At 42.5% G+C, this 26,016-nt stretch overlaps 1 protein-coding gene across 1 annotated transcript; it reads left to right on the forward strand.

Annotated features, from left to right (window-relative positions):
- Positions 1-9,419: 9,419 nt before the first annotated feature.
- Positions 9,420-17,969, forward strand: neff1 (neuronal intermediate filament family member 1). Its single transcript, XM_004567283.4, has 4 exons — positions 9,420-10,318; positions 12,093-12,410; positions 12,605-12,729; positions 16,091-17,969. The coding sequence occupies exons 1-4, from the start codon at positions 9,575-9,577 to the stop codon at positions 16,449-16,451; spliced, it is 1,548 nt and encodes a 515-aa protein (XP_004567340.1). The 5' UTR covers positions 9,420-9,574; the 3' UTR covers positions 16,452-17,969.
- The last annotated feature ends 8,047 nt before the right edge of the window (positions 17,970-26,016 follow it).

The raw sequence follows: 26,016 nt of genomic DNA on the forward strand, positions 1-26,016 counted from the left end.
CATTAAGCACTTACGTATGATCTGTATGTTTACTGTTATCGGCAATGTCTGATGTTTCCCATTGCCAACATGAAGCTATAAGACACAAATGGCACACGGCTCACACAAGCTATACTGCAAACAAACACACTTCTTTACAATTTTTACTCAACTGATGTCTTTGAATCTAGTTTTTCTGCAGCTACTTTGCCATATTTCACTTAACAGCTTTCACACAGCATACAAACATATAGTTAACCTTCAGGAGACTGAAGTCAAGTCGCAGGAGACAAGACCTTTGAATTTTGTGTCGAAATCAAGTTTTTGTATCAATGAACAAGTCACTGTCGCCGACACTGTGCAAGCCAGGACGGTTAAATTGCTTAGATACTTTGTCAAAATGAGTGCGCGTTGGAAGTGTGCTCCTCTGATTTCCTGACAGGCTTGTCATACTTGTTTCTCTCCCACTGAATACCTACTGCACCAGTCAATTATTCTTCCACGGATGACTGACTGCTATTGTCTGTCACAGTGAATCCTCATTGGATACTCACTTCATGGGCTCAAGGTTTTACGTTCCACTTGGTAATAAAAAAGTGTAAATGTGCGCTAAAAACAGCACTTTTTCTGCAATGTTCGCACAATTCGGTACGATACGTACTCAAACATGTTCTATAATACTTTTAAAACAGAAAAGTATGGGCAGTGGAAAAAAGTCATCCTCTGTGCAGCGGTAACAAATTACTGCTGGGTATCACCGGACATCCTGACACTGTCTGTTTTCCTGAAAGTCCCGTCATGCTCGTTTTTGTGGTATGACTACTCACTGTAGCAGTCTATTAGTCGTCTAGTCATTTATGTCACACGTCTTATCTCCATTGTAATGTAACAATGCTCTTCCTATGTTCTGCTGTCCTTGCTTATCTTCCTCCTTCAGGAAAATGTTTATCTGTGTCGGTTTCCTACACATTTAACATTTTCTGCAGTTTGACGGAGCATTTCGCAACTTGTGACAACTCCAACCTTTTGGCAATAAGAACTATTACAGAGTGAGGAACCATAATTGGCACTGTTCACAAAGTCACCAAAGGACCAGTACTGGTCTGAATCGCACTGGCTAACCTGCATTATTTGACAGATTCAAATTTATTTGAAGAATTGTTAGTTTTCACAAAGTACTATGCACAGTAAACACTGACCGTCAAGATTTACAGTATCTTTATGAAATATAGCACGACTAATTATAGAAAATATATATAAAGAAAAGAAAACTGAATGAGAGGCATCAGCAGACTGTGGCTGGATTGCACCATTTAATCAGTCTGTCAGGTGGTGTTATCATGGTGCTAGCATTTTTGTTCTTGTGGGGTTTTGAATTCTTCCATCCATCCATTAGCTTCCGCTTATCCTTTTCAGGGTCGCGGGGGGAGCTGGAGCCTATCCCAGCTGTCATAGGGCAAGAGGCGGGGTACACCCTGGACAGGTCGCCAGTCTGTCACTGTTTGCGCTCACATTCACACCTATGGGCAATTTGGATAAATCAATTAACCTGTCCCCACTAACTGCATGTCTTTGGACGGAGTACGCGGAGGGAACCCACGAAAACACGGGGAGAACATGCAAACTCCACACAGAAAGACCCCGGCCTGATGGTGGAATTGAGGACCTTTTTGCTGTGCAGCAACAGTGCTAACCACCGTGCCACCGTGCCGTTCTTTCAGAATATATTTAAATTGTTATTGTTTAAACTGTGGAAGTTTTATTGTTACTCTCAAGTTTTTGATGTCTTGGTTTCTGTAGTTCTTGGATTTCTGGGTCCCTCAAAAAATCCACGGACTCTTCCGAGGAATCTGCCCTCTTTCCGTTGTTTTTCTTTCTCTTTGTAACAATAAAATGATGTGAAAGGTGAAGAATAGGAAAAATGGGGTTGGCATTAGGGCTTTATTTTCTGTGATATCTTTGAGTTTTTGTTTCCTGTTTTACCTCATATTTTTTTAATAATAAGTTTCACTTTTGGTTCATGAATTGGTTCCTATTAGTAGTTTCAATTATTTGGGTGTTTTGGTATCTGTTCCTCCTTCTGTTTCATTATTCTGTGTTCATGTCTTTGTCCTGTGTTGCTCTCTCCATGTTTAGTTTAGTGTTTTGGTTATTTTCACAATTTGTACCTGTTAAGTGCAAGTGGGGGAATCAACACTCATGTCTGTATCAGTCTTCTTTTGTTAGTCCCTCTTTTATTTTGAAGGGTTGCTTCCCCTGTCATGTGTTAGCTTTGCTTCCTGGACTAGCACAGTCTCTCCATAATTATATTCACCTGTGTGTGATTGCTTTGTCTGTGTGCACATGTACACATCACATGTACATGTGTAAGTTCTCAGTCAGGTCATGGTAGGGTTAGGTTGGCGAAGACGTTTCACCTCACCAACTTCTTCACTTCTAAAAACAAATGGTGAAGAGTCCCAGGTATTTAACCCATAGTGGGTGTTGTTCCCTTAAGAGGTGGTCGTGAGGGTCGCTGACCCACTGTTGATCATGTGAGTCATCACATTGAACCAAGGTGTGAAAAAAGGCACAAGTCTTTACCGTCACAGTGAGATCTTGTCGTAACCCATCATGTGACCTGTCAAGGTCATCCAAAGCAAGGAGTGAGTGGGGGTGACATTGCTGAAATGTCAACAATCGAACCACCTTTCTGAGCAAGCACTTGGTGACAGGAGAAGGAAAAACTCTTTTTTAATAGGAAAAAGCAGGCATAACCAGTCTCAGGGAGAGGCATCTATCTGCGACTGGTTAGGGGTGAGAAGGGGAAGACAGGACAAAAGACACACTGTGGAAAAGAGGCAGAGTTTAGTTATAACTAATGATTAAATGGTGCATAAAGGCACAGAGAGTGAACGATGAGTGAACGAGAAAACACTCAAGGGAGGATTCAGAGACAGCTGATCCAGCTTATATGTAAGCTTTATCAAAAAGGAAAGTTTTAACCCTAATGTTAAAGAGCACATCAAGTCACATAGGCCCCTCTACAATCACTCGTAGGTAAGAACAATTCTGTGCAAACTGCACAAATGTACTGAAGCGTCAGAGTATTTCATGCCCTGAATAGAAATTCTGCAGCAGCCAGATACAGCATGGCTCTGTGGCAGAGTGACAAGAACTCTGCGTGATCATCTTCCATAATACCTGACAGCGTAGGTTGAGGTAAAGGGGTTTCAATGAGTGTATATGTGCGGTTTGTGTCCCTGTGTGTGTGTGTGTGTGTGCAAACAGATGGAGGAGATCGTCTGCATGCGGGAAACAGGGATCTCAGTGGACCAGAGTGAAGAGTGCACATCAGACAAGATCAGTGCATCCAAGATAGAACAAAGGCGAGGGAGCTGAGTGGCCTGTACGTGACATGTAGTGAAGCGCTTCACAGAGAGCCTTGCTCAGTGCTTCTGAGAAACACCTGGCATATCAAAGCGCCAAAGGGAAATGAGTTTCAAAGGAGCAGGGCTGCCAGAGACTGTTTTGTGCCCAGGTCTCCACGGAGATGTGTGTTTTCTGAGTTATTAGATGCCATTATATACACGCATGTGGAGAATAACACCACTGAATGAGTAAGTGTTGAAATAACCCGCAATGTAAATGGCAACTGTTTTGTTTCCTGTGTTCCAAAGCTGCAGCAAATCATAATGAAGGAGCTACATCTATTCAATTATATATGTGCCTAAGCAGTCAATTACGAGACCACAGCGAAGATGGAGGGACTTTGCTGGCAGCGACTGTAGCTGGACTGCAGAGAGAGGAAGACCGAGTAGCTGGCTGCTGAAAGGTAAGTCATAACGTTGGTGTCCTGCCAGGGTAGGAGTGGGCACTGGACAAAGAACGAATCTTTTCTTTTCTTCTCTAAAAATACAAATACATTTAAACACAGTTCACTTGTGTACATTTATAACCACCGTCACCAAGACTGGAATGGCTCTACCTCCATAACCCTCCAGTCTGCTTTTGGGCTGAAGCTTTTATCCATGACGGTGTCATGATTTATTTCAGATCATTTGAAAATCCTCCTCTTGCCAGATTCAGAAGCATCCACAGTCTTTTCATTTAGGCCTGAGGAAGCTACATTACATGTTATAACTGAGGTGTCAAACATGTACAGCCCACAGGCCAAAAGCAGCAAGCTCAAGACTCAAATCCAGCCCACTGAAGTGGAAGGTGTAAAAACTGAAGAGAAGGACTGGCAAGTGAATCGTGTCAAGAAACATGGTTTTCCCACATGCTAATTTAATCCTAGCCTGAGGTCTAAATCATTGTGATTTTTACATCGCTCTGGCAACTAACACATACTCTCTGTTTCTAAATTTAGAGATGTAAATCTGTGTGTGTACTTACATTTCCACTGTGACTTTTATGTTGCTTTTAATATATTTAAATTATGAAAAGAAATGTCATTTGTACTTGAAGTATGTTCTTTAAGTATGTCATATTAAAAACAGGTAGTACTTCAAAGAGAAGCAAATATTTTCTTCTTCTTCAAATAGGTGAAAATCACCATCTATTACAGTTTACAAACAGTTTCTGAGCGACACTTATTTTTACTTGTCCTGTTAAAAGCAAATAGAAATAGTCAAAAAGTCACCATCCCAATATTGTCAAAGCTAGCAGAGCTACATTGGAAAAAGTTAATATTAGTTAAAGTTAATATTTGGATATTTATGTGGCACTTTGAAAGACATTTGTTGGATTCAGCTAGCTAGCCTTACACACTGAGTTTCATTGATAAATAACAGCAGGTAGCTGCGATAATGCTAACCAGGTATCAAAGAAGAAGAAGAAAGAACTACAAAAGATTTACAGTACTGTGCAAAAGTCTTGAACCTGTATCAGGTCTTTGCTGGATTTTTTCCTGTTTCTTAAGGAAATGATTCAATTCAATTCATTTTTATTTATACAGCGCCAAATCACAACAACAGTCGCCTCAAGGCACTTTATATTGCAAGGTAGACCCTACAATAATACATACAGAGGAAAACCCAACAATCATATGACTCCCTATGAGCAAGCACTTTGGCGACAGTGGGAAGGAAAAACTTTTGTCCTCCACACATGCAGTTTCTTCATTTGTTTTTTAAAGACACGCAGCACACCATACTAAGACATGCCAAGTTTTCAGCAAACAGATCTTCTGGAATCTCCTTGTTGGTGCAAAAATGCTGTTTTTATGCCTGTCGAACTGTGTGCACTTTTCATAGAGAAAACTAACAAAGGCGAACAAAGTGTGTGTTTTTGCATCAGACTGTGACAAAGTGCTTAAAAATAGAGTTTCAATTCTTTGCTACATTGTCTGTTACCATGTCTAGACACGACACTGGTTCCTCGAGTTGAGTTAAATGCCTTTTTATGCATAAAAGCTTCATAGGTTGAGTGGCTTAACAGACAAAAGTATTCCTTTAACCTTTATTTAACAGGGGGCCCTTGGGATTAACATCTCATTTTAAAAGGAGAGTTAGCCAAGAATGCACACCATTACCATGCTACGAGGTAAACATCACATGTAACATCAAAACACATAAAACAGAATAAAACAAGTCAGAATCAAAATAACACAAATACAAAGTCCAGCTCATGATTCGCAGTTATTCTCTTCAGTTACAGAAGTCTTTATGAGAGCACTGGTACAGGGATTGGCTCAAAACTTTTGCACAGTCCTGAGCCACCTCTCAAACTGTCACGTCACATGTGTTTTCATAGTGCAAAGCTGTATGTAATATTGTGTGGTCTATAGCCTACAGGTGAACTTCTAAGCCTGAACAACTGTTTCACTGTATGCTACACTCTTGTACTTGAGCATTTGATAAGATTAGATATGTGTATTTTTTTACCAGCTATAAAAACACAGCAACAGTAGCTCTTCAATCTATAATCAGACATTTATTCCTCACCAGCGTCTGCGCTAACCTATCCATCACATCATTAAAATGCTAATAGCTAGTAATCACTCTGGGCTGCGAGACATAAAGGTTTCCCAGTTGGCATGCAGAACATTTTCCCCACATTACAGCTGCCCAGATATTGCCTGTTTGTGATTTTTATAATAAGCTATTAGACACAGCGGCTTATTTTCAAACAGCCAACTGCAGTGTACCAGCAATGTTGCTAAGAAACCTAAGAGGGGGCCTTCATAATGGCAGATATTGTGACTGGTCAAAGCGTGGCCAGCACAAGTGTAACTAATAAAATGAATGATGGCTTGGTTCCATTAACTGCCCCAGTAAGCAATGCCAGTGAACCAGCATGCATAATAAATCAGGGTAAGTAAAATGGAACGCAGTCATTATTAACACGAGCTGTTTCCTCAAGTAACGTGTCGGAGAGATTTATTACCTGGCATCTCCTGCTTGTTTGCCTTTTCATACCTAACATGTTATTTTTTTTATTATCCCTCCAACCTCTCACTTGTTCCACCATTTGCTACAAACCCTGGAAGCTTCATTCCTGCTTTTGCTGGAAGAACAGCGCCCTCTTTCTGTTATTTTGCCATAAAACACCCCAGTGTATCTCCAGCATAGAAGAAAATCCACCTGGCGGCACTGACTGCAGGCAAAGAACATCCTCCCCACTGGTCTTGCTTGCACTTCATTGCACTGACGCCTCAGAATGAATGCGTCCCTGTTTTTATATTAAAAAAGCACTGCACATTTCACCTGCACGTTGAACTGAAGGTTTTTGAAGCTGCAGTAAATGCAGACAGAAAATCAGGAATTGATATCAAAGATTATGATGCTTTTAACAAAGCTTATTTAAATACAGCTGGTGTACGTGCTGTTACTGTGCTGAATGGCAACTACAAAAGTGGGCAGGGAGGAGACACAAGCACAGAATTCAGATATTCGTGGGTACCTGATATTTCCTGCTGAGTCACCAGTCCCCTGCATCAATAGGCCCTTTTGTTGCCACTGATGGTCACAATGATGGAAGAGCCAAGGTCCCTCACTGTCACACACACACACACACACACACACACACACACACACACACACACACACACACACACACACACACACACACACAGATGCCCACTATGTTAAAGTTTTACATCCCAGCTCAGTGACTTTGAACCTTCACCAGATCATCACTGCCTTCTATCAAAGGCCCGGGCATCTTCCCAGGAGAGCTCAAAAGCACGATCCACATTAGAGCTGCAGTCATGAACATGAGGGAATTAAAGGATACTATAATAAGGAAGTTTTTGTTTACACGTGCTCAGCATCAGTTCAGACTGTGAGCTCAGGAGTGTAACGTTGGTGCTTTGTTGCCCCCTAGTGATTAAAATGTCTCTCTCTGTCTGTGTTCATGCATTCATCAAATAAAATACGAAAGTTAAAGTGAAAAACATCATCTTTATTCTGATTTTTGATAATATTATTATTATTTATTTAAACTACATGATTTGTGGAAAGGCCTGGATCAAAATCAACATCAAAATGATCTGAAAAGTGGCTCGGCCGGTCTCTCAGTTCAGCTGTATCTTTGCTCCACTTCTTTAAAATATAACATTTTGTTATATTTAGACTATAAACTTTATTTTCTCAATTTTCTTTAAGACCTGTTTGTCTCATTAGAAACTACAGGGGCAAATGGACACAGATTTTCAAGATTTTTGTTCTTTTTTCAGCTATGAGCTTATTTCAAAATTAGTTGTTTTCAAAAATCTTCATCTCCTTATTAAAACTGTGACACATCTGCTTCAGCCCTGAGACATTTTCCCACAGTGTTCAGGTGTGTTTAGCTACACATTCAAGCATATTCAAGCAAAAGGTTTAGATTTTATAGTGAACGTGGTCACATAAAATTCAATTTTGAGCACAGTCTGTATATAAAAGATAGAGGTATGTGTCATGGAATTCCTTTTTTGATTGTTGGCTGGTGTTTTGAAGAGTTGAGGTGAGCTCTTTGAACCATCATTCTCACAACTATACAGCTTAAAAGTAAGGCAAGATAAAGCATCCCTGCTTTAATGTTTATTCCACTACGAAGCTTCTTTGGGCTGCTGCTTTACTCACATCACTCAATCAACATGTTTGGTTTGGCCCAGTGTTTACATGGGAAGCTATAGGTGGGCTATAATTTACAAAATAAGTATCATGTTATATTTAATAAGACCGAAAACTAGCATTTGTGGACATCAATCGAGGTAATAGAGTGTACTTCAGGGTCATTTTCTCATATACATCTATACAATCTGCCTAGCCTTTACAGCCAGAGTGGGCGCCCCCTGCTGCCCCCAGGAAAAAACTGCATTCGAGAAGTTTCGTCACTCATGACGTGTGATTAATTCAGTGCATCAACTCTGGAAATGTTTGACTGAAATCAGTGTGACTTATTAAAAAGGAATTTTGCATTCCAAACAACAAGTCCGATGATATGTGACAATAATTTGCTACAGTGCAAATAGTTCTATTTAAAAGTCACTGTTTTCCAAATTTGCAGATAAATAAATAAATCCAATCAAATTCATAAAGCTAAATAAAATATCAATTTCTGCTCACAGTTACCATTGTTCGGTAACTTTAGACAATGGCAACTCTTCACTGACCCCTGTTTGATAATAATTTGTGGGGGAAACGAGACCAATGGAAAGTAGTTTAAGGTGATTTAAGATGACCCGGCGATGTCTGCGCTTGGGATCTGTTCCAGACAGGCAGCTTGAGCAGCAGCACTGGAGGCGCCTCCTGTGGTGTTCGGAGCTGTTGAGGCTGCGGTCCCGCGGGTGGGTGTCCTGTACTTTGCAGGGGCGTGGTCCTTCGCCTCTGTCTCCAGCCTAGATCAGGACCAAGGCTAGAGACCGCTCTGCACAGCACTGAAACATAGGAGCCCCCCCCCCCCCCCCCCCCCCCCCCGTAAAGTGCGTAAAGTGCGTAAAAAATACACACTTTACGCATATTTTTGCCACTAATATGATATTATCCCGTCTTCCCACACTGCGGTGGCCGGGGGGGTGACTGCAGACTGCAGCACCACCAAAACACACTCTGGGAAAAGCTCTATACATCGATCCCATTTCCCATTCTGCTGCGACAGCGCAGGAAAAAAAAATACTGCAGTGAACGCCATAGATAAGTGCATAATGAATGTGCTGTAATTCAGATTACACCTGTGTCTGTGTTTGTGTTACGATGTGTTTATCCGGGTGGCACTAAGTGCGATCAGTAGTTGGTAACTTGAAAAGAAAAAGTTAGATTTTAATGATCTCAGTTCGGGCACGGACAGCAAAGACCGTGCAGAAACCTGCTCGTCGTTGAGTGTGATTTTGTTGAGCTGGAGCTGCAGGGCGGAAAGGAGGAGATGCATGAGTGACTTCGTGTCTCCCCAGAGGGTGGAGGCTTTCTGCAAAAGCTTGCAGGTTTCCCCTTGTCTTCTGTTGTTGCTGCGTCAAATGATGCGCCGGCGCCTTCCCTATAAAAGCACCTGTCCCGGGCAGACATCACTCGCATCTCACTTTCTCTCTCACACACACACACTCATCCTGTCACACTCGTGAACTCCACACACACACACTTCCCTGTGCAAAGCAAAGGCATCGGCCCAATTCAACCGAGGTGAAGGAACCATGAGTTACTCCAGCGAGATTTACAGCAGCTCCTATCGGAAGATCTTTGGAGATGCCCCCCGCTCCGGTCGCGTCAGCCTGGGTAGCAGCAGCCCGTCCCGCCTGCACTCCGCGGGATACCGCAGCAGCCACCGCACCTATGGTTCCCCCTCAGCGATCTCCTCCACCACCACCTACCGCCGGACAGCGGCCCCCGGCCGGGTCTTCTCCTCCATGCCGGACCACGCGGTGGACCTGACCCAGTCCACCGCGGTCACCAACGAGCTCAAGATCATCCGCACCAACGAGAAGGAGCAGCTGCAGGGCCTCAACGACCGCTTCGTGTCCTTCATCGAGAAGGTGCACAACCTGGAGCAGCAAAACAAAATCCTGGAGGCCGAGGTCACACTGCTGCGCCAGCGCAACAGTGAGCCTTCTCGCCTGCACGAGCTCTACGAGCAGGAGATCCGCGAGCTGCGAGCGCGCGTGGAGGAGCTGACTCACGAGAAGAGCCAGATGCACCTGGACTGCGTGCAGATGAACGACACCCTGGAGCGCATGAAGGAGAAGTTCGAGGAAGAAAGCAGGCTGCGAGAGGAGGCGGAGAACACCCTGAAGGGCTACCGGAAGGACGTCGACGACGCCACCCTGGCGCGCCTGGAGTTGGAGAAGAAAGTGGAGTCGCTCCTGGATGAGATCGCCTTCCTGAGGAAAGTCCACGAGGAGGAGCTGCAGGAGCTCCAGGCTTCACTGCAGGCCACACAGGTACACGTCCCACGGGGGTCTGACGGCCTGCCCGTAGACACGCAAGGATTACACCCGCCGACGGTCAACTGGTCAGAAATGCGATTAACCACTAGTTTTAAAGCCACAGAATATCACCAGAAACACAGTGTTACCCACGAACACAGGTGGTCTCCAGGCTTGAGTGTTTTTACACTTCATAATCACCTTAGTGGCCACAAACAAACTACAACAGAGGAAGTTGTTGATTTGTTGCACTCAACACAACAACAAACCCTTTTTTCTTTCTTATTTTTGTGAGTAGTTCGGGAAAGCAGTGACCTACAGATGTGTTAGGATGTAAAAGTCTGTCGGCAGCCGTCTTTTCTACGTCGCTTCGACGTGCTGAACGGCGCGCACATGAAAATTAATGGCACTGCAGTTCCGTTTCAGCACCACGCGCTGTCCTCCCTCCCGCTCTGAAAGCAGGAGAGTCGCGAGCGTCCCTGCGGTGTCCCGCGCGCTCCTGTGCTCACGCCCCCTCGTGCCAACTTAAAGCTGTTTTTGAAGTGTCTGTTTTTCGGTCGTTTCGTGTAGAGAATTGCCCAGAAAACTGACTGACATTATGAAAGTGCGACAGCGGAGAGATAAGCTACCTGCTTTGCACCAAGGTCAACTATAAAGTTCATGTAAACTACTGTAAGGCCCGCCGTTAGCTTGCTACCATTTCCTAAAAGAGAGGGGGGGGAGAGGGGGCAGAGGGGGGAGAAAATGCGGAGAAATAGCGCAGGGGTGTGGTCGTCCCAGGCAGGACAAACTCTAGCGCTTGTTTCGTGTAGGTTACATATTAACGTGATAAACTGCCTTCATGGGGCAGTATGGCGGTTCAAACCATTTCCCACTTTGTTCTAACCACGTGTGACGCGCATAGCTCGAGTTTATGCGCAAGAGTGAGTTATTTTCATGTTTATTGGGATGTTATTTATGTCCCGCTGTCGACAGAGCAAGATAAAAAGAAGAAAATTTGCGTGAAACTTGTCTTTATGTGAAGCGACGTCCTTTGCGAGCTTGTGCTTATTAAGTTAGTCACGAACTGGTGGTTGCTAGGTAGATTTCTCCAGGGGTTCTCATTTCCCCCCCCTATGGGGAATTTGAGTACCATAAAAGCCATTGACAGCACAGCTTTCTGCAGCAGAGATGTCTGAGTCAGCAGTCCATTCATCAGCGCCGCAGTCCACCACCTCAGCTCATCAGCACACCGCTCACCTTAAACATTTATGTTGCGGCGCTAGAGAAGAGGGTAGTTTAGCTGCAGCACAAGCGCATTAACATGCATTAACAGTATTCAGTATTTAAAAGAAATTCACAATGACACGCTGATATTTTCATCAGGTTAATAGCTACAGATAAGCCAGAGTTAGAATGGCTTTGTTTGTCATCCATGGTGACAGTGATTTCAGCAGTTTGTTGTTACAGTCACCACTTTTCAAAGAACAGACATCCAATCAGAGAAACACTAAGATTTACCCACTGAGAATTAAAAGCATAGACTTTTCCAGCAAACAAACAAGCTGTGTTTGTGGAAAATGATGGTTCCACATTATATAATAATATGGTTGATCGGGATCAAAATGAACTTATAATTCTTAATCAGTGAGCTAAAATAGTTTTTGAAATGTACACAGCTTATAATTGTGCATCTCTTAAATATAAGGATGAGTGATTTAAAAAAAAATGCTACATTTTATTTACAGTTGTAAACTCAACATATACAGTAAACACAAACAATTTTTACTTTCTACTTTTTTCAATCAAGGTGTCAGTGGAGATGGATGTCAGCAAACCTGACCTGGCTGCAGCCCTGAAGGACATCAGGGCCCAGTATGAGAGCCTGTCAGCTAGGAACCAATCCCAGGCAGAGGAATGGTACCGCTCCAAGTTTGCCAGTGTGACTGAGGCGGCTGCCCGCAACCAAGATGCCATCAAGCACTCCAAGGAGGAGCTGAGCGAATACCGCAGACAGGTGCAGGCCCGGACCCTGGAGATTGAGGCCCTCAGGGGCCACAATGAAGCTCTGGAGAGGCAGATTGCAGAGATGGAAGATCGCCATAACAATGAAATTGGTGAGATGCAGGTATGTAAATAATTGTATTTTTTATACCTTTATTAAGCTAATTGTTAGAAACCTTAAAAAAGACTTTACCGTATTATTTACAGACAAAAACAACCAAAAAGTAGCTAACAAAATTGAGGAGTTAATAATAAAAGCCATAGGTCACATAAGGCTAATGCTGGCTAATATGTGCATGTGTCTGTTTGTGCATACAGGATACCATTCAGCAGCTGGAAGGTGCCCTGCGTAGTACGAAAGGAGAAATGTCTCGTCATCTACGTGAATACCAGGACCTACTGAATGTTAAGATGGCACTGGATATTGAGATTGCTGCGTACAGGTCTGTAATATTACAAACAGAACAGCAGTCATCATTTTGGCAGGTGGAACTAAGCTGAAAACATACATACAATAATAATAGCACAGTATGTTATAAACCTAGGTGTGACAAAGGACCCGATGCACACAACGTTGCCGAAGGTTCAATGTTTATTTACAGTGGGGGGTTTTCATATCGCCACACCTTTGGTTGTGCAGCTTTTCAGCTGATGTCTCAAGCACAGCATAGATAGCACACACAGCACACCAGTAGGTCCCGGTGTCCTACTCAAAAGAGAGGGCATGATTATATGATGGGGGTCAGCCGTGTGGGTCAGGCTCCCCTGACACCACACCACAAACTCGCTGCTCCATCCCTCCAACCATCTGTGCCCCTGGCCTTTGGACTACCTTGAACTTATAAGGCTGGAGAGCCAGTTACAACCGTGGGGGGTGATCTGGACATTGGCATCCTTCATGCGATGGAGCCACAGCAGCAGGGTGTGATCTGGAGAGAAGGTGAATGGATGGCCCTAGAAGTAATAAGGAAGAGAATCGACCGCCCACCGGATGGCCAGGAACTCCTTCTCCATGTACCACTGCCCACTGTGCTGGCCTCCCGTTCTGACAGTTTCCTGCTGATGTACACGACGGGGTGATCAACCTCCCCCACCCTTACCTGCTGGGATAACATGGCACCCAGCCCTCTGTTTGAAGCATCAGTGTGTAGAATAAAAGGGAGGGAAAAGTTAGACGTGTAGAGCAGGGGCTCAGGGACTCCAAGACTGCAGCCACCTGCTGCACATGCTCTGCCCAGGTGTCACTGTGGATGATGATGTCATCCAAATAGGTGGCAGGATATGCAGCGTGCAGACGCAGTACACCGAGGCACTGGAAGGTGGCGGGGCGTCCGAACACGCTGAAGGGCAAATTGGTACAAAGCATACGGAAGGGGAAGGGGAGTTTTTTTCTCCTTTGACTCTGCAGACAAAGGAATCTGCCAGTAGCCTTCCCTGACACCAGACCCTGAACCTGCTGCTCCACCCATCCCCTGCAGCTGAGTGACAAACCACACCCTGCCACACTAGGAAAAACAGTGTTTGCAGATCACAGCAGAAACAAAATTACTGTTCCAAGTGAACTTGTGATCTTCGCCTATGAAACCATTGCTTCAAAGGCTGAGACCCGGTCTGCAACCACTCGCACTCAGTTACTGTCTTCAAGTGACTTTGGTGTGTCAAGATAAAGTCTGCTATGAGTTTGCATCTGTATCTTAGTCATTGCTAACCAGTTGCACTCAATCTGTCTGGGTTTATAAATTAGACAACACTTATTTGCAAACCTTTGCCAATCTGTCTGAGGGTGATTGCACTTAGGCTGTATCAGACTGTAATTGTTTGCAGACAAGTCACCTACCACCAAGTGACCTGTACAATCACTTCACGGTCGTAGGTGGACACCCAGAGACTGATTGGATGAGTTTGTTCTACACGCAACCTCTGAGGAGCAAACACAACTACTTCCAATCAGTCACGAAATGTAGAAAAATGTACAAGGCAATAAGTGATGTTTCCTAGTCACAAAGAGGTTGTCATCCTACTTTTACTCTGGCATGAAAGGCAATTATTGTAGGATTGGATGTGGCAGTTTCAAAATGGGACACAGCAGCCACTCTGGAGCTTTAGCTACGTGTCTCTCTTAGCTGATTTTTCTTTCAGTTTTACAGCACATGACCATTGTAGCAACTGGTGTTATTTTCCACCATTTCCAGATACCTATAGGATGGAAATCATAAAAAAGTTATACAATACTTGTCGGCAAAAAAAGCTTCAATGCAGCTAGCTGGTGGTCACTTATCAAGAGCTTCATTCAACAATATATTTACTCTTTCGTTCATTGACTGGTTCTCAAAGTGACTGATAAGAGGTCAGCATCATAGTCTGTTTAAAAGAAAAATCTAAGCATGATCTCAGTGTGGTGCTTTGTCTTTCTCCCCTCCTGTTGGATTGATTGCACCATCTCGAAGTACAAAGGTATTGCATAAGGCAGCTGGTTCGCAAACAAACTTCAGCAAATATCTCTGCAACACAATACATAAATCTGTTTGAAATCATATCATAGATGTTAATTGTTCGCCATTTGTGTGCTTATTACTCCTTTATTATAAGAGTTTTGGAGTGAAACCACACTGTATCTTGTTTATTGAAGTGATTAATATAATGACAAGTGTTTATTATTGACATTTAGATTTTGCTCTTAAGGACACACTGCGTGCAAAATTCCACTTTATTTATATAAACCTTTTAAAAATGAGTAGGTGTAGGTCCCTCTTCTGTGGAACAAGTTCCCAGTTTGGAGTCAGGAGACAGATGCCTCGTCTACTTTTAAGATCAGACACAAGACTTTGTGTGACACAAAGGACCCGACAAGTATACGCTGTTGCAGAGTTGGCGATGTTTTATTACAGTGCTTTATCTTTTCAGACTGCTTTGTGCAGCTTTGCAGCGGTCTTGTTCCCCTCACAGCTCTCCCCTCTGTTTCCTGCGGCCTCGTTAGGGAGAGTCTGATTACTTGAACAGCCCTAGCTGCCCTGACAGCCTCTCTGGCACTGCCCGCTGAACCACCCCTCCTCCTCAGCAGAGCCACAGACCACACAGAGACACACTTTCCTTTTTGATAAAGCATATAATTAAGGCTGGATCAGGTGACCCTGAATCTTCTGTTACTTGTGATGCTGAGGTCTTCCGATGGTGCACTGAGTGTTTCCCCTTCACTGACTTTTCACTAACTATGTGTTTATACACCACTTTGTATTTACTCATTAGTTATTATTAACCCTAGCTCTCTTACACAGTGTGTCTTTTGTCCCCTCACCCCCAGTTGGTGGTGGCAAATCGCTGCCCCCCTGAGTCTGGTTCTACTGAAGGTTTCTTCTTGTAAAAAGGGACGTTTTCCTTCCCACTATCTCCATAGAGGTGGTTGGGTTTTTCTTCTGTATTATTATAGGGTCTTTACCTTAAAATATACAAGCTACTGTTGTGATTTGGAGCTATATAAATAGTTGAATTGAAATTGTAGCTTAAACACATCCCAACATGATCCTGGGACATTTGCTTCATGTCACACGAGAGGAGTGCTCCCTCACCTACTTTCCTAAAATGTGATTTTAATGCTTTCACTAAGAGAAGTCAGACACTTCCAACTGAAATAAGATGATGTAAAACTGCAAAAGCACCAAAACAGACAGCAGAGGTGCTTCATCTGATATCACGGTGACATTAGATCCCTTCAGAGTGTCTATCACTGCACTGAGCATCTAAAAGTAGCACGTCCAGTGTAGGCGGTGACGTCACCTTTTGTCCTCTGTTTCTCCATCTGCACAGGAAGCTGCTGGAAGGCGAGGAGTGTCGCCTCAGCTCTGTCGGCGGCGCAATGGTCCAGTCTGGCTATCCCGGCTTTTCCTACATGTCCGCCCGCACCTACACTCTCGGCGCTTACAGGAAGCCCGGAGCTAAGCCTGAAGAGGAGGAGCAAGAGGAAGCGGAAGAAGAGGAGAAGGAAGAGGACGAGGAGGGAGAAGAGGAGGGTGAGGAGGGAGAAGATGGTGAGGAGGGAGAGGAGGACGGTGAGGAGGGAGAAGAGGGCGAAGAGGGTGAGGAGGAGGAGGAAGAGGAGGAGGAGAAGCCAAAAGAGAAAGAGGAGAAGAAGAAGGAGAGCCCCACCGGGAAGAACAGCAAGAGCTAAACTGCTTTTGTCATCACTGTCATCAATAACGCATTCCACGTTCCACGATCAGTCACCTATGGATCTGTTCATGTTCACATCATCTCACACAGACACACACAGACACACACACATCTGCACAATCCAGATGCCTCACACCTGTGTTTTTCAGTCTCTGTTTGCTCTGTAAGTGATTAGTTCAGTCTTTATTAGATGGAAAAGGAGATTTAGACTAGCTAGTACTACAGTAGCAAAAGAGTTCAAATCACTTCCATAAATCTGCTGTAGCTGTCACTACTCTACGTCACAGGAGTACAGAGAAAAGCGCAGGAAGCTAGCACGATGCCACCGAGTTTCACAAGTCTGAAAAGGGGAATGATCCGTCTTTTGACCAAGCAACAGCAAACGTGCCATTGGTAATTAATATTCACAGTAAGAGCAATCAAAACCTGTCAGCACACAGACTTTTAAAGAGAAACGCACAGATCCTGGAGCATGTGAAACAGCCAGTCCAACTTTACGGTGCTATTTGATTTTTACATTTAAAAGTTGGCGATTCCTGTAAGTTAAAGATTTTGTCATTGAATGAAGCGTCACCAGCTCATTCCTGAATGTCGCCCTGTTAGGCAGGAAATTTTCTGTCCTGACTGGAAGTCCCAACTCCTCATTTCACACGGCAGGTGAATGCTTCCTCTCCTTTCCATTAGCCGCTGCTTAGTTCTTCATTTCACCCCCTTTAATTTTCTCCCTCCTTCTTAACTGCAGCATAGCACAGTAATACTGGCAAACCTGGAACCTGGAAAAACATAAATGTACATGGGTGGAAAGGTAGATTGCTTCAGAGTCGCTGGGTGTGAAAATGTAGAGTTTCAATTGCTGCTGTATATATTTTGGGAATATAAGTCCTCCCTTTGATTGAATCATTTGTCATACACTTTATCTGATCATCTCACACACCAGCTTGTTTTCTTTCCCCTCACATAAACATGGTGGTGCTTTGGTTTCATGTAGCTGAAACAGGAAACAAGGTGAAGGTGAGTGTAGGTGTTAGGAGCAGGCAGGTGGTGCTGACGCTGACAGTCCTCAGCCAAGACTGCAAGTGTCTGTTAGAGTAGATTCTCCTGGGTTTATGGTTTATGTATACAGAGTCACATAAAAGGGCTATTTTCCCCATAACTTCTTCTATCACCTTCTGTCACTGTCCTTCATCATTTCTCTCCCTTGCTTTTATTATTTCTTTATTGACAAATGAATCAACCAACGGATATGAATGCATGGCCTGATTCTCGGAGCTTGAGTATCTGCTGGATGAGTAGATTTTTGCTTGTTGTGTGTTCAATTAAAAAAGAATTGCCTTAATCATAAATGAAAGTTAAAAGAAACATGTTTTCACCTGCAGCTCACTTGTTTCTGGGGAAGTAGAGGAGTGCTGACACTTTCCAAACCGTTCTGCTTTACAACTGTGACTGTACGTGCTGCTCTCTCATGCAGTGATGTTCCTCTCAAAGCCAAATAAAGACATTTATTAACCAAAAAGCATTTAACCACGTCTGTGTCTTCTTTATTCACTAAAAGCTAAGCACACAAACATTCATGCCTGTAGTTCTGAAGTTAACATTTTGTTTTATTTAATTTGGGTAACTTGCTAACATTTTTCTGTTGAAGATAAGGAAGTTATAACATGTTATACATATTACAGAAAATTTGTTACAGTCTTGTTTACGTTTTAAAAATTACATAAAAGCAACATATGAGTTTAACCCTTTAAAGCCATGAAATTTCAGGTGGGTGGGTTCATTTCTCTCTCCCTTCCTAAGTCTGGTTCTGACCGAGGTTTCTTCCTGTTTAAAGGGAGCTTTCCCTTCCTGCTGTTGCAAAGTGTTTGCTCATGAGGGACTGTTTGATTGTTGGGGTTTTCCAGAATACTGGATGGTCTTCATAAATAAAGTGCATTAAGACAACTGTTGTAATTTGATTATATAAAAATTCACCTGAATCAAATTGAAGAAAAAATCAGCAAGATAACTTGATAGCCACCTCAAAGGTTTTCTTGCTGCATACTAGCTAAACTACTATGGTGACAGTTAACAAATCAGGTACTCACTGCACTCTTGGTGTCACAGCTTTGCTCTGTTGCTCCTTAAAGGATAAAGACAACTTGAGTAATATACTGATAAATGGAACAAAAATAAAGCAATTAAGAGCTCCAAAGTGTTTTAGCATCAAAACTTTTTCCAACACATCCACATGTACCAAAATATTATTGGACAAGTGCTAGATACACATAAGACATACTTATAGGTGCAGATAAAACTGCTCAAAGAAGTCCTGCCATTAATTAATTCTTCGATCTTAAATATGATCAACCTATCTCTAATAATCGGCTATGTACCACAGGCCTTCAAGCTGGCTGTAGTTAAACCTTTACTCAAAAAGCCATCTCTAGACCCAGCAGTCTTAGCTAATTATAGGCCAATCTCCAACCTTCCTTTCATATCAAAAATCCTTGAAAGAGTAGTTGTCAAACAGCTAACAGATCATCTGCAGAGGAATGGTTTATTTGAAGAGTTTCAGTCAGGTTTCAGAGCTCAGCACAGCACAGAAACAGCTTTAGTGAAGGTTACAAATGATCTTCTTATGGCCTCTGACAGTGGACTCATCTCTGTGCTTGTCCTGCTAGACCTCAGTGCAGCGTTCGATACTGTTGATCATAATATCCTATTAGAGCGATTAGAACATGCTGTAGGTATTACAAGTACTGCGCTGCAGTGGTTTGTATCATATCTATCTAATAGACTCCAATTCGTGCATGTAAATGGAGAGTCCTCTTCACACACTGAGGTTAATTATGGAGTTCCACAGGGTTCAGTGCTAGGACCAATTCTGTTTACATTATACATGCTTCCCTTAGGCAGTATCATTAGAAGACATAGCATACATTTTCACTGCTATGCAGATGACACCCAGCTCTATCTGTCCATGAAGCCAGATAACACACACCAATTAGTTAAACTGCAGGAATGTCTTAAAGACATAAAGACCTGGATGGCCGCTAACTTTCTGCTTCTTAATTCAGATAAAACTGAGGTTATTGTACTCGGCCCTGAAAATCTTAGAAATATGGTATCTAATCAGATTCTTACTCTGGATGGCATTACCTTGGCCTCCAGTAACGCGGTGAGGAACCTTGGAGTCATTTTTGACCAGGACATGTCCTTCAACGCACATATTAAACAAATATGTAAGACTGCTTTCTTCCATTTGCGCAACATCTCTAAAATTAGAAATATCCTGTCTCAGAGTGACGCTGAAAAACTAGTTCATGCATTTATTACTTCCAGGCTGGACTACTGTAATTCATTATTATCAGGATGTCCAAAAAACTCACTGAAAAGCCTTCAGCTAATCCAAAATGCTGCAGCAAGAGTCCTGACAGGGACTAGAAAGAGAGAGCATATTTCTCCTGTTTTGGCTTCCCTTCATTGGCTTCCTGTTAAATCCAGAATTGAATTCAAAATCCTGCTCCTCACATACAAGGTCTTAAATAATCAGGCCCCATCTTATCTTAATGACCTTGTAGTACCATATCACCCTATTAGAGCGCTCCGCTCTCGCTCTGCAGGCCTACTTGTTGTTCCTAGAGTATTTAAAAGTAGAATGGGAGGGAGAGCCTTCAGTTTTCAGGCCCCTCTTCTGTGGAACCAGCTTCCAGTTTGGATTCGGGAGACAGACACTATCTCTACTTTTAAGATTAGGCTTAAAACTTTCCTTTTTTCTAAAGCATATAGTTAGGGCTGGACCAGGTGACCCTGAATCCTCCCTTTGTTATGCTGCAATAGATGTAGGCTGCCGGGGGATTCCCATGATGCATTGAGTTTTTCCTTTCCAGTCACCTTTCTCACTCACTATGTATTAATAGACCTCTCTGCATTGAATCATATCTGTTATTAACCTCTGTCTCTCTTCCACAGCATGTCTTTATCCTGTCTTCCTTCTCTCACCCCAACCGGTCGCAGCAGATGGCCGCCCCTCCCTGAGCCTGGTTCTGCCGGAGGTTTCTTCCTGTTAAAAGGGAGTTTTTCCTTCCCACTGTCGCCAAAGTGCTTGCTCATAGGGGGTCATATGATTGTTGGGTTTTTCTCTGTATCTATGAAGCGCCTTGAGGCGACTTTTGTTGTGATTTGGCGCTATATAAATAAAATTGAATTGAATTGAATTGAATAACTTAATCAACGAAACAGTTAATCAACATTAATCAGAATTTTTTTTAAAAATGGTTTCTTTAACTCAAAAAGGAAAAACTAAATAAACAAAATAGCTCTTGTTAAAATAGTTAAACAAAAGCAAATTAATTAAACTACTTAAATCTTATTCATTCAGTGGCAACCATGGATTCAAACTTATTTGAAGAAGTTTGTATTTAAAATGTATATAAGGAGTAAAATTAATGTCTGGAGTCTATATATATGTACAGTGCTTACTGCTAAAGCTGACAGTGACAAATTATGCTGCTGAAAAGGTTATTTGAAGTAATGAAATATGATAATTCCACTCACTGGAAAAGATGCTACCGATATGATGATCAACGACCCCCCTGCCACTGGGTAAGAGTCTCCTTTAAACGAACTTGCTCATACCTAAAACAGCCTATTAGGGGGAAAAAATGTTGTGATTTGGCGCTATATAAATAAAATTGAATTGAACTGAATTGTATTGAATTACTGTTAGTCTCCCTATCAGAATCACAAGCAACAGAGATCAGTTTTAGGATTAAAGTTACTTGCTTCCTTTCCTCTTGTGACAACAGAGGAGCCAAGTATTGTTGCTTGTTTGCTAACAAAGATCTTGTTTATGGAAATGAGCCTTAAAATTTAGCCCCAAACCAGGGGTGATTCTAGGCTTAAAATGTAGGTGGACTCAGCTCCCAATCATAATATCATACATGCAGTGTCTATCAATTAATATCAATGGAATATGCTGTTTGCAAATGTAATCAACCCTTTTTACATTTTCAAATCTCAATTTGATTAGATGAACATTTCAATATTGCCTTCAAAAGCAACCTAATTAGTTAGATGACCTGTTGTCATGGGTGAATAATTTCAGAGATTTCAATCTAATCCACCCGTTGTAAGGTGGAGCCTTTAGTTATCAAACCCAAGGCAAAGGCTCTGTTATTGAAGAGGTTAAAGAAAAATTTATGGTAAAGCAGATAAAATGAGAAACATGCACAGCATTATTTCAGTCTCTTAATCACACAGAGGCAGTCCACCAAATAATCAAGTGGTATTGTTCAGTGCAGAAACTAAAAAATCATGCTGCCACTCCACAGACCTGTACATGGAGGAAACTAGCAGAGTGTTTTTTATATTAAAGTTTCTGGAATCATACAAACCCGGCCTTTATTATGCAGACTCAGCATGGAGCATCACGAGAATAAATTTGTAGTCTGTCACATCAGTGTAGTGGCATCCATCCTGTTCAGCCACATTTAGAGTGATATGAATCCTGTAAAATGCTGCCATTCATATCAATATGCTGTGTGGAGAATGTCCACTGGTATTTTTAAGTAAGTGTACTACTGAAAAGCACGTAAAGCATCCATGAAATTCAGGAAAAACTACTTGTCTATTACAATGTTAGTTTTCCTATATTTCAGTTAAAATGTGTCTTTCTGCCAGCTAGTGTCAGAAAATAATACTAAAATACAATATTATTAATACTATTACTATAGTAATTTTTAGGAGTGTTCTGGTGAAATCTGGGGATCAAGCAACCACAAAAAGGGTCTGAACTCACCTATGCCCCAAACATTATGTGGCATGTTTTAACTTTGCAGAAAGGTTTGAAGCCGTGCTGAAAGAGATGTGAGCTATTAATGTCCCAAGGTTTATAAATTAAAGTATCACTCATGGAAACAGGTGGCACATAAAATGAAAGCAAATTAATTTCTGCAACAACCTCAAAAGCAATGCAGAAAGCCACAGAGTCCCACTGGAGTATATTCCTATTCCACTTTATGCTGAACAGTCACATCAGCTACATTTCCATCACAAATATGTGCAAATGTATAAAAATAGTGTATATGATGGATGCTAAAACGATGTGCTTAATGCCCCCCACCCCTCCGCGACTGACATTTGCTCCTTCTATGCCTGACACTGAAGCTGACACGTCATCGACACATCCCAGCTGACAAGGTGATGCTTTTATTGTTTACACATTAGCTGACACGTATGTACACATTATTTCTGTAACTCCATGAAAAGCCTTCCATTAAACCAAAATGCTGCAGCAAGAGTACCAACAGGGACTAGAAAGAGAGAGCATATTTCTCCCATACTGGCTTCCCTTCATTGGCTCCCTGTTAAATACAAAATTGAATTCAGAATCTGGCTTCCACTTACAAGATCTTAAATAATCTTATCTTAATGACCTTGTAGTACCATATCACTCTATTAGAGCGCTTCGCTCTCGCACTGCAGGCCTACTTCTTGTTCCCAGAGTATTTAAAAGTAGAATGGGAGGCAGAGCCTTCAGTTTTCAGGCCCCTCTTCTGTGGAACCAGCTTCCAGTTTGGATAAAGGAGACAGACACTATCTCTACTTTCAGATAAGGCTTAAAATTTCCTTTTTGCTAAAGCATATAGTTAGGGCTGGACCAGGTGACCCTGAATCCTCCCTTAGTTATGCTTCAATAGGTGTAGGCTGCTGGGGGATTCCCATGATGCATTGAGTTTTTGTTCTTCAGTCACCTTTCTCACTCACTATGTATTAACAGACCTCTCTGCATTGAATCATATCTGTTATTAACCTCTGTCTCTCTTCCACAGCATGTCTTTATCCTGTCTTCCTTCTCTCACCCCAACCGGTTGCAGCAGATGGCCCCGTCCCTCCCTGAGCCTGGTTCTGCCGGAGGTTTCTTCCTGTTCAAAGGGAGTTTTTCCTTCCCACTGTCGCCAAAGTGCTTGCTCATAGGGGTCATATGATTGTTGGGTTTTTCTCTGTATGTATTATTGTGGGGTCTACCTTACAATATAAAGCACCTTGAGGCGACTGTTGTGATTTGGCGCTGTATAAATAAAATAAAATCGAATTGAATTATTGTAAGGTAACACCTGAACTGCCACATTAAATACATTTTTTTTTGTGGTTTCAGTCCGTCATCCTCAAATAAGAGACCCATCAGAGAGGATCTAGTTAAAAGAGGATCAGCTGTTAGAAGGAAAAACACTTGTTGTTGAATTTACTTTTCTTCAGTTTACTGTCTACGTCCAATGATACGACTGCCTGGCTCCTGATTACCCTGATATTTATCTCTTGGCTCATCTCAATTTCTGCCTGCCCCAGAGGTAAAAGATGGATGGCACCTGCTAACACCGGCCCACCGGCACAGCTGTCAACAGCAAGAACTTCATCACAGCCCAGGACTGTTTTCCCCCCAGCTCCTGGGCTGTAGTCTTCTGTGTGAGTACGAGTGTGTCTGAGAAAAAAAGAGACAATCAATAAAAGTGTCAGAAAGCAGGGGAAAGAGCAAAGACGAATGATTTTTCTCCCAAGTTGAGGATTAGATGAAAAAGGAGCATGTATTAGTTTCAGGAAAGCAATGTGATACATCTTGTATGGGGCAATCAATAGTTTTACATCACCATCTTACTGCATCAATACAGTCAGTGCGCTGAGGTTAACTTAGCCTCTGCTGGAGGATTTCTTATCACACATCTACCCGCAAGTGCATCTGGATCTGCAGAAAGAGTTGACCTCCTCAGCCGATCATATTTACTACAACAACTTCAGCATATTTTCATGACATATTCAAATATTTGTACCTTCATACTGTAAAAAGTTTCATGTCCAGGTGTGAAAAATGGACTATATTAGAAAAGTATTATGACACAGGAAAGCCTGTTCTCAAGGTTCTTCTGCAGGTAAAAAGACCTTTCAATTTTTGTTTTCCTGTTATACTGCATCACAGACATCACACTGGTGCAGTTTTGCCATGGAAACTATGACACATCCCATAATACGGATGCTCACATAAAAAAGTAAAAAGAAAAAGAACATTTTATTATTGAATGACCCAACAAGATTACATGTGACTCGATCTATGGTGCTTTATTATCAGTATATAACATTTGACACTTGAGATTTTAGAAAAATATGATTAGTTACTTTTTTACATGTACTCGCAGCTGCCTGGTTAAATAGGAACTGTTAGCATAAAGCTCGTAAAGTGAATAAGAATATTCAGAAAGCAAACATGCAGATTACATGTTTCCCAAACTGGAGAACTTTGTCTTTAACAGATACATCATTCAAATGAATAAATAACGTGATGTACAGGGGCACATGGGCAAAATGCAGATTTTAGCTCATATAAATAGAAGTTCTTGTAATCTTGCTATATAAATACAATGCAAAAATTTCAATTTAATGGAATCTGGTCAAATAAAATTGACCTGATTTGTATACTTTCAGATTAAACCAAGCACATTTTCCTTAATGACTAATTATTTAAATGAATAAGTCTTTGATTTGATATATTTCAATTGGATTTTACTCAAAATTATCGCTTCACATTTAATTAGGGTGAAAAATTGCTTTTTTGAGTGTAGGCAGAGGTGCACATCTGCATCAGGTGAGGAATGACCTTTAAAAAGCTATTGTGCAAAGCCCGTGCTGCAGTTCAAGCTTTCCTCTCTGCATTCTGAACTCATCTCAGCAGTGACAAGAGGAGCATCGTGACTCAGCACAGACCTCTGTGGTGAGGAGTAATGCAGAGAGCGTGTCAGAGGGCTGACTTATTGAAAATTCAAGAGTTTTTGATCAATGTCCCCGGCAGCTCTGCAGGCCTGTGGTCCACAGGTCCGCCTGTCCAGCCGTCCTTTATTTGGCTGCGATGCTGCTCTGTGCGTGCTGAGCTCTGTTGTCAGCAGATTCTGTTGTTTGTGGAGGTGCATACATAATTGACCCGCTCGCCTGCTCCTCCTCCGCTGCCCTCCCGAGCCCCCACCCTCTGAGATAAAGCTGTAAATGCTCAGCAGTATACAGCCCACCTTCCCTGCTCTGTTTGCTGGGACTCGGCAAGAACGTGATTACATTTCCTCTTTTAAGTGAGTTAAATAGTGAGATACCACACTCCTCAGTGTCCTTGTCACCGTGTGTGCTGACATCCTGAGTGGACACTCAGTTGGTGCGTGGGTTTCACAGACACACAAGTTTTTTTAAATGTGCATCCCAGTTTTCAATTTCACAAGATATGGAGGTAAAACATGAAACTGCTTTCTGCAAGCTCAAGATGGACACTTTTTATTCCTTGTTTCCCTCTCTCCTATCCCCCCCCCCCCCCCACCACCACCACCATGTCTTGCCCCCCCCTCTCTCTTTCTCTCTCTCTCACACCATTGCTATATATAGACTTCTGCATTGCAGATGTCCCAGAGCCCTGCAGTTCTGGAGGAGCTGCTGAAGAGTCCCAGCCAAAATTTGGGCTGCCTGACACAGAGAGGCCAGGCGAGCGGAAACAGCAGACTGGCTGTGCACCACAGGAAGGGCGACAGTCGTAGCATGACAGGAACAAACACAGT

Source organism: Maylandia zebra, linkage group LG12, assembly GCF_041146795.1.
Source record: "Maylandia zebra isolate NMK-2024a linkage group LG12, Mzebra_GT3a, whole genome shotgun sequence".
Lineage (NCBI taxonomy): Eukaryota > Metazoa > Chordata > Actinopteri > Cichliformes > Cichlidae > Maylandia > Maylandia zebra.